The following is a 9,525-nucleotide window of genomic DNA, read 5'->3' on the forward strand; positions in this document are numbered from 1 at the left end:
CCAGAGTTCTGAGTGGAGACATATTCCCTTCACAGAGCTACATTTTCCAGCGTTCCCTGTAAAAGAGGGATTGCTAAACTACTCTGGGAATTGGCCTCAGTCATACTCAAGAACAGAATGATTGAAATCAATGGGCTTTGAATGACTTAAGTGCTGGTACCAACTTTCATATGAAGTTATGCCTTAACTACTTGTTCTGTGCATGTATTTTTTTTGTAGACTCGATTTCATCTGACAGTGATGCGGATGAAGCTTCTGAAAAGAATGCGAATGAAGAGTTTTCTCCAGCCAATTCTGACCCAGAAAAAGATGAGAAACGAACAGTTGAAAAACCTGATGAAGAAATCCCAAAGATCTCACTTGTGCTGAAAGAGAATGACAGGAATCAGATCCACCCTTTGGAACCTTTGAAACTCGAAGTTGAAGAAAACGAACAAGTGGTTCAGATTTTTGGAAACAAAAGTGACCAAGTAGAAGATATCAAGAGAGAGATGGAAAAATCACCTAGAGCGAAAGGACGGCGGAACAGAACAAGAGACTCCTCCCTGGAGAATGTAAAGAGCACGCCACTAAACCAGGAAGAGGCAGCAAGCGAACATCTCTCGGATTCTGAAAGATTAGACACGTCGTCATTGGACAGTAAAGGATTGAGCACCCCTACTGAGAATGAAACAGATCCTTGTGCAAAAGATAAGAAGCTTTCGAAAAGGAAGACTACGGAACAGCCATCCCCCGACAAACGGGTCCGGCTGGTGGGCGAGATGGAAGTGCCAAATATCGTGTCCGAGGGGAGGACAAATGAATGTTCTGGGACAGAAGAATGTAAGGACTTTGGTGCAGATGACTCGCTCAGAAACGAGAACGAAGAAATGCCATCACTGGTGGCAGAATCCGATCAGCGTCTTCAGGGTCGGGGAGGTGAACACTTCAATTGTTCCGAGGAAAACCGCAACCCCGTGCTGAAAGACGAGGATGATTCCATGCCTCAGATTGGGCCCGAAACACTCCTCTGCCACGAAGTAGACTTGGATGACGTGGACGAAAAGGACAAGATCGGGCCTGAAAAGTTCATAGCAGAGAAACCCGACTCCAGCCACCCCACTTCAAACCCGCCTGCCTTACCTCCCGTGGTCCAGCCGAACTTCTCTGTGGCCTCTCCTCTCACCTTAAGTCAGGATGAATCACGGAGCATCAAGAGTGAAAGTGACATCACCATTGAAGTGGACAGCGTGGCTGAAGAGTCTCAGGAAGGTCTCTGTGAGAGCGAGTCTGCCAATGGGTTTGAGGCTTTCACTACTACTTCAAGCAATTGTAGCATCGCCATCCCAGAAAGGGAGATCGGGGAGAGGGGTAAGTGCCAGCTTCTAATTGGAAACTTCATTTTGATGCTTCCATAAAGTGGTTTTTGTAATCCACATGGAGGTTTGCTTACAATCAAGCAGAATATAAATTTTGTTAAAGTAAAATTCCCTCTCTACGAAGAGAGGGAAAGCATAACTTGCAAAAACACTGAAGGATTAGAAGCAAGGAGTCACATTTTGCTTAGTCATTCATTCATTATTATTCTAATTTTATTTACAACACAAATCCACAACTCAAATACACAAATCCACCAACATTAGACATGAACATAACATAAGATAAACATAAAATAAAATAAAACAAATGACAAAATAAAAATCTTCCTTTATCCTGTACATGGCCTCCTTATTTACTTCTTATAAACTGTTTCCTTTATGAATTATTATTATGATTTTTTTTCAAATTATGACTTTTGAAACAAGTGCAGGTGTGTATTTTAGGGCACTGTTTTGTAAAGTATTCTTTACATTTACAAGTATTCTTTACATTCTTTTTGGAATTCTTGTCTGGGGAGTCCCCTAATTACCTCTTGTTAATCTAGCCAATTCGATATAATTTAGTAATTTATCCTGCCATTCCGTTTTTGTTGTTTAGTCGTTTATTTTTATCCCATCGAGGCAGCTAACAATAAAATAGGGGTTTGGGAGCAGAAGTATCGAAATTGGCTGCTGCTTGTAAACTAGCAGCACGTCGATATCCACCATCTGGAGCCCCCAATTCTGCTAGCCATGGCAAGTGTTCCCCTTTGCCCAGCCTGCTTTTCAGTGATGCTCAGAGCAACTGGAAGTTCAACGCAACTTGAGGAGATGACTCCCCAATTCCAAGCTGGAGAAGGGAGCAAGGGCCTGTCCTTTTCATGCAGTTCCTTAGAGGTGCATTGCAAAAAATAATAATAAAAAAAATCTATCCCTAGCCCATGGGGATCATCACCCCAGTTGCACCAGGCTTGTGTCATCTCCATAGTGCTATTGTGGCAGCACTCATCTCTGTCCCTGTGCCAGTCCCCAGAAGCCAGAGAGGGGGAAGCAGGGGGGTGTCCTTGCACCAAATTTTGGAGCCCCGGGTTCAAGGTCAGGGACAAGACCTTCTGGGTGGGGGGAGGAGCGGCTTCCTGGGCAGCCGCAAAGGCTGGCCAAAATGTGTGGGTCTCAATCTGTTATGTTTGTGAAAAATAAGCAGATTATGCTAAGCTGGTCCACATAGATGAAGCCGAGGCTTCGTTGCCAAGCTTGTTTGCCCCTGAATTCACATATGACGCAAGTACATTTCAAGAGTTGTGTGGACGTGCTTCTTTAGAACTGCAGCCTCACTCCCTTGTGGGAGTAGTGCAGCCACAGTCTGTGAAGCATGCAGCTGGAGGTTATTAAAAAGGCTGCTAAGGCATGCACATCAGAGGGCCAGAATTCTGTATTTGAGGGGTGAAATGTATCGGGGAGAGGAGCTAGTCAAATCATGACTTCTGTAGCACCACGATTGCCAAAATGACAGTTGCTGCTCCCTCTCGTTTAGCCTGATGAGTTGCAAGTCAGAATAATTTATTGCTATTTGTTGTTGTTGTTGTTATTTATTTAAAGGTGGTTGGACTTGGAGTGCCCAAAAAGATCTATAGAAATCTACCGTTTTTTACAGAAATGCATCCTTGGAGGTTACTAGTGTAGTGAAGAGCCATTAAACCTCCTCAGGCAGGAAGGCCACAAAGAAAGAACTAGAATTCTGCTTCTTTTACTGCAGTTGTATGTTTTAATTGTATTTTACCAGTGACATGTTTGGCACCCTGGGCTTCTTTGAGAGGAAGGGCAGGATATAAATTAGCAGTAGCGTTAATATTCTCATTGGCTGCTTATTGTTTCTGGTCTCTTCCTGGTTGTTTTCTCTCCATACCATTCTCACTTCCATTCCTTCCCAAGAATATACTGGGCATGTTTTGTTTCTGTTTGCGGCACACTGTTTTGTCATCCCTGATGGTCTGGCTTGTCATTATGGGTGGTGTGGGGATGGTCGATCCTTCCAGTCCTGTGACTTCAAAGAGCTTGGTGGCAGTTCAGTTGTACCATTAAAGACTATAAAATGAAAATGTACCTTTCATTTTATTTTCAGGTCAAAAAAGGCCTGGTGACAACAGCAGCAGCTCACTGGCCAAAAAGCAAAAGCGTACTCCAAAACGAGCAAGCACTGTAGCCAAAAATGAGAAGAATGGGACAGGTACATTTCATAATTTCTCTGGAAGGGATTTTGCTCTGTTTGCTTAGTCCAGCCTTCTTGCTTACGCTGTGGTTAGGGAGATGATTTAGGGAGAGCTGGGCTGCCTATTTTTCCCAGAAGGAGCTACTTTTGAACCCAGAACATGATAAGTTGCAACCTTTGTTTATTAGATTTCTTACAGTCCCTTACCAGGATGGGTTAGAATGATAAAATACATAGTTACAAAACAAATGAAATTTACAGCCAGAAAACAAGTGAAGTGTAAAAAATATTAAATACAGTCCCACATATTCAAATTAGTTAAAATGGTTCTAATATATATGCAGGCCCAGGGTAAAGATCTCCACTCAGAAAGTGGAGTGAAAACCTTTCCCTAGCAGTAGTGGAAATGTTGTCAGCACAGAATGCATTCCCTGCATTGGTTTCCAGTGTACTAAGTAGAGAGTCTAGATGTGGCTGCTCTTCCACAGTATGGCTAGACATGCTGGCAAAAGACTTAATAAAATTCAAAGCAGCTCATCTAATTGTAAAGGTGAACTTTAAATACCTGAAGGGTTGTCACATGGAAGATGGAGCATGCTTGTTTTCTGCTGCTCCAGAGGGCAAACCTGAACCAATGGATTCAAATTACAAGAACGGAGATTCTAACTAAACATTAGGAAGAACTTTCTGGTGGTAAAAGAGCTTTTCTGCAGTGGAACGGTCTCCCTCAAGAGGTGGTGGACTCTCCTTCCGTGGAGGTTTTAAAGCAGTGGTTGGATGGCCACCTGTTAGGGATGCTTTAGTTGAGATTCCTGCATCGCAGGGGGTTGGGCTAGATGACCCCCGTGGTCCCTGCCAACACTCTGATTCTATGAAATACTTTTCCCACTTGATTACCTTCCAGTAGAATGAGAGCTAGAAATACGAAGGCCTGTTGTTTTGCTAACATAGGCTTCAAAAATTTAATCTTAAACATGTCATCACTTTGTAAGACATCCTGTGGAGGGCTATTTTCCCTCTAGAGAAGGAAATGTAAGAATTCCAACTTGGAAATATGGTTAAAATGGTAGTATTTGTGTGCCGTATGAGTTTTAATAATCAGATGGAAATGTTCTCTACTCAACTGAATTGTGTAGTAACTTTATGTCCTTAAAGACAACTTGCCTTTTGCAGTCGTGCATATGTTGAGTGTCTGCAAAAAAGCCGGGCAGGGAGGGGAAAACTGAGGTTGCTTAGACGTGCAGAGAAGGGCGTCCCACATTGCTGCATTCTAAGAACATCACAAGAGCTCTGCTGGATCAAGCCAAAAGCCCACTTAGTCCAACATCATGTTCTCACAGTGGGCACCCAGATACCTGTGAAAAGCCTGTAAAAGACTTGGGCACAACCATGTTTGCCCTACTTAATAATAATAATTAATAATAATAATAATAGTTTTATTATTTATACCCTGCCTATCTGGCTGTGTTGCTTGTGTGTCATAGGTAGACCTCTCTTGTGTTCGCCTCCCCACCCCCTTTCTGCAGAGCCGTTGTAAAGATTATTGAAATAATGTATTGAAGCACTTTTGAACTATTAAAATGTGGTATATAGATGCTATTGAATGCATAGTTTTTTTTAATATTGAATGCATACTGTTGTCTAAAAGAGTACTGTGTAGGAATGGGACAACCCAATATACTGTGTCATGTTGTTGCAGGACAAAGCAGTGATAGCGAAGATCTTCCTGCACTGGATAGCTCAAGCAAATGTACTCCAGTAAAACACATTGGTCTCTCCAAGCCGCAGAAGCTCACTAGGTCGCCTGCTAGAGTATTATCCCCAAATATCAAAGATGGGGATAAGGACAAGCAGAGGGACAAGAACCATCAAAACATTTCTCCAAGGGTGTATAAGTGGAGTGTCCAACTCAGTAAGTGCTCCCCCCCCCCCCCCCGCTTTTGTACAGTAGATAATTTGGGTGGGAAATAGGGTTACAACAGTACATGGATGTTCCTTCTGGATCGTCAAAGCCTTTTCAATTATTTTTTTCCCAAAGATGAATTGGACAACATGAGCAGTGCAGAGAGGATCTCTTTCCTACAAGAAAAACTGCAGGAAATCAGAAAATACTACATGTCTCTGAAGTCTGAAGTAGCCACCATAGACAGGAGAAGAAAACGATTAAAAAAGAAAGACAGAGAAGGCAAGTTCAGTCTTTGTCAGACATACAAGCTTTTGGGTGAGTGGTGGTGTCAGAAGGCCTGTGCAGTTTCTCTTTCCAGACATTGTCATGCGTGCTCTCCATGTTTGGAGTGTTTATATAACATTTTAATTGTGGAATTGTGACCAAGGCCATTGTCAGTTTTTTAAAAAGGGCATACCATCTGCAACAAGGAGGGATGAAACTGAAATGTGTGAAGGGGCTGAACTGGATGTGCTCTTAAGATCTGAGCACAAAGAGACTGGCAGCACCTCACAGGAGCTGCTTTTTGGGTGATATTGGTGGCTGCTCTGGGAAAGTTGGGGCTAAAAAGCCAAAATGTGCAGGTGGCACCCCCCACCTCTTGTAGCACAGCATATTTGTACCCTCTCAACTTTTTCTTCCATGTTTCTTCTTCAGTTTTGGATATTTTTTGACTTTTTTGCCCACAAGGTTCTTTCCAGCCCCTGCTCTGCATGTGTGCCCCATTTGGCACAACATAGTTTGTCATAGTTTGAGGGCATGCTTTAGAGCAGAGGGTCCTGCAGTCTTCCAGACGTTGCTGGAAAACAGCATCCACTGCTGTCCGTTGGCGATACTGGTTGGGGCTGATGGGAGTTTGGAGTACACAGCTGGAAGGCCAAGCAGGTTCCCACATCTCCGTTAGGCATTAACAGGCCTAGATTCCAATTAACAGTGGGAAAAGCTGGTTCAAGAGTTGGCAGTACCTGGCAGTATTCAAATGAGTGACTTTGGGGGGATAGCTTGTTTTCTCCTGCTCTGGAAAGTAGGACTTGAAATAATGGCTTCAGGTTACACAAAAGGAGATTCCGACTAAACATCAGGAAGAACTCTCTGACAGTCCAAGCTGTTTGACAGTGGAACGGTCTCCCTTGGAAGGTGTTGAACTCCCCTTCCTTGGAGGTTTTTAAGCAGAGGTTGGATGGCCATCTGTCATGGATGCTTTAGCTGAGATTCCTGCATTGCAGAGGGTTGGGCTGGATGTCCAGTTCTGGGCACCACAGTTCAAGGAGGACACTGACAAACTGGAACGTGTCCACAGGAGGGCAACCAAAATGGTCAAAGGCCTGGAAACGATGCCTTATGAGGAACGGCTGAGGGAGCTGGGCATGTTTAGCCTGGAGAAGAGGAGGTTAAGGGGTGATATGATAGTCATGTTCAAATATATAAAAGGATGTCACATAGAATTCTGAAGGCTATGTTGTTAGTGTGTGAAAACAGGTAAGGTCAAAGAATCCCCAGGTATGCGCCTCCAGATGCTGCAGAAACATAGCTGTCTACTTTTCTCTTTTTTAAAGGGAAAGTCCCTTATTCTGAATAGGATTCCTCGCAAGAAATGGGAAAAGTTGACAGCTATGTAGAAATCAGGTGCCATCATGGCGTTTTCACTTGGTAGCAAGTGGCCGGTAGCCAAGTGCAAAATGCGCCCAGCAGCTGGTGAATTTCGAACAATGATGTACGACACAAGATTATTAGAGGAGGGAGAAAGGTTGTTTTCTGCTGCTCCAGAGAAGCGGACACGGAGCAATGGCTCCAAACTACAAGAAAGAAGATTCCACCTAAACATTAGGAAGAACTTCCTGACAGTAAGAGCTGTTCGACAGTGGAATTTGCTGCCCAGGAGTGTGGTGGAGTCTCCTTCTTTGGAGGTCTTTAAGCAGAGGCTTGACAACCATATGTCAGGAGTGCTCTGATGGTGTTTCCTGCTTGGCAGGGGGTTGGACTCGATGGCCCTTGTGGTCTCTTCCAACTCTAAGATTCTATGATTCTATGACCCTGGGGATCTCTTCCAACTTGACGATTCTATGATCCTAATAGTTCACCAAAGGCACAGTGATCACCTACATATATTGGTAAAAGGGTGCATTAATGCTTTTTGTATTTTTTTTAACAGTGTCTCACACAGGAGCTTCCATGTCCTCTGCCTCTTCGGACACTGGAATGAGCCCTTCGTCCTCCTCTCCTCCACAGAACGTGCTTGCTGTTGAATGCAGGTGATACTGGTCTCCTCTGCCTTGTGCAGCAAGTCGCTGTCATGGACAGAAATCCCGAAATACCATAGAAAGCACTCAACTGGTTTGACATTGCCAAGTATATTCTGTATACTCTTCCACTGCTGGACTGTGTCTGTCTCTTCTCCTCATACCCCTCCCTCCATCTTGTCATTGTGGATTTTTATTTTTATTTTTTACTTTATTGTGGATATTAATTAAGCTAATTGGCAACTGAAGGTTTGTGGGTGCACTTGGACACCTGTCTTTGTGCTTATTTTTTGTTTTTTTGTTTTGGTTAAAACAGAAAAGGGCACTTAATCAAATTTGGAAACTTGGATAGCCAATGAAGCATTTGAGTGCTATTAGGAAATTCTTTTTTTTTTTAAAGGAGCAAGTGCACCAAACACTCATCAAAATAGGTTAATCAGAAAATGGAATTATTGCTGCACTTTTTTCACCAAGCTGTATCTTAATCCTGAGTGAGAGTCCCTTCCCCCCCCCCCTTCTTTTCTTTTTGGAGAAGCACTTGCTATACAGACCTGCCAAAGTGTGTATTCAGCAATGTTCCCAATTTTAATGGTGTAAATTGGACAAAATAAATTGTGAAAGGAAGCGTAGTTGACTGGAAACTACCGTTGTAATGAGTCTTCCACTTTTTATAGGATTTTTGAGCACACGATTATGCAAATATTTTAATGTTTAATGTTTACAGTGGAATCGTGAATAGGTTTTCAGTGGACTATCTTATCCCTTGACAAAAGTATTTTGTCTTTTTTTCTATGTAATTTCAGAGTTTTTATTTTGTTACAAAAAGGCAAAAAATAAAATATATAACAATGAAGTTATTTAACAAGATTTCTAAAGCTGAATTTTTTTGTGTAAAATAAGGTATCTTGCAACTTGTTAAATATATTTATTCAGACATTGGATGTTGTATTTTTATGTATTTTTAAAAAAATATTAATAAAATCGGGGAGAAAAAGTCTAAGTTAGGTTCACTCTTTCAATAAAATATACCTGTCACTTAAAATCATATACAGGTGGCTTCATGTACCATACCTGTATGTGAAGTGGTTTTGTCTGTTCAATCTTCCACAGTGTAAAACTATAATCTGGCATCTGGATTAAACTCTATCCTGTCTTGAAAACTTTGGCAATCCTAGTACTTCTGTTGCTTTTGAGGAACAAATCTTTGGTTACCCTTACAATGCTTTTGTCACACTTTCTTATTTGCTGTACTGTTGAAATCAGTTTTCTATCTGCCAAAGTTGATGAGCATAATTGAGAAGAGTTAAAATGACTGCTTCGGCTGTGGATTGTCCCACAGACTGAAAACAGTTTGTAAATAACTTTCCCAAAATCATGTATTTAAGACAGTTTGCATATACATTGTGTATAAAGTGATTTTTTAATCAATTTTTTAAATTCACCTTTGTACATTGAAAAGGGGTTTTCTGCCTTTTCCATGTTAATATACTGTAGAGTTATAACTCAGATTCTCTAGACTGTCAGGATATTAAAGGTTCACAAAACCTGAAGGTCTTGAGTGAGAGACTCCAGTGAAATGGTCATGTAGCTAAAGCCTGGTGTCTCTTGCAGTACCATTTTATCAGTTTCTCAACTTATGATTCCAGTTCCTTCCATTTTCACAGAGATCTAAAGGAAAAAGTACTCTTGTAAAAATGCACTTTTTCTGTCTTTTTCTTAAGCAGAGCTATTTCAATGTATGATACAAATGAAGCTCGATGAAGAGCATTAATAAAGGTTATGTTTTTAAACATA

At 41.8% G+C, this 9,525-nt stretch overlaps 1 protein-coding gene across 4 annotated transcripts in view; it reads left to right on the plus strand.

Annotated features, from left to right (window-relative positions):
• The window catches only part of ARID4A (AT-rich interaction domain 4A), a 61,869-nt gene extending 52,344 nt beyond the window's left edge, over window positions 1-9,525 (plus strand). For 3 of the 4 annotated variants that reach the window (XM_079984250.1, XM_079984248.1, XM_079984249.1), the window contains 5 exons: window positions 220-1,350; window positions 3,460-3,564; window positions 5,246-5,458; window positions 5,585-5,767; window positions 7,644-9,525. In XM_079984250.1, the coding sequence (XP_079840376.1) occupies window positions 220-1,350; window positions 3,460-3,564; window positions 5,246-5,458; window positions 5,585-5,767; window positions 7,644-7,747 (1,736 nt within the window). In that variant the 3' untranslated portion in view covers window positions 7,748-9,525. The remainder of the gene's footprint in view (window positions 1-219; window positions 1,351-3,459; window positions 3,565-5,245; window positions 5,459-5,584; window positions 5,768-7,643) is intronic. The other variant, XM_079984251.1, reaches the window with a different exon arrangement.

Source organism: Podarcis cretensis (assembly GCF_951804945.1).
Source record: "Podarcis cretensis genome assembly, chromosome: 1".
NCBI classification, from domain to species: domain Eukaryota; kingdom Metazoa; phylum Chordata; class Lepidosauria; order Squamata; family Lacertidae; genus Podarcis; species Podarcis cretensis.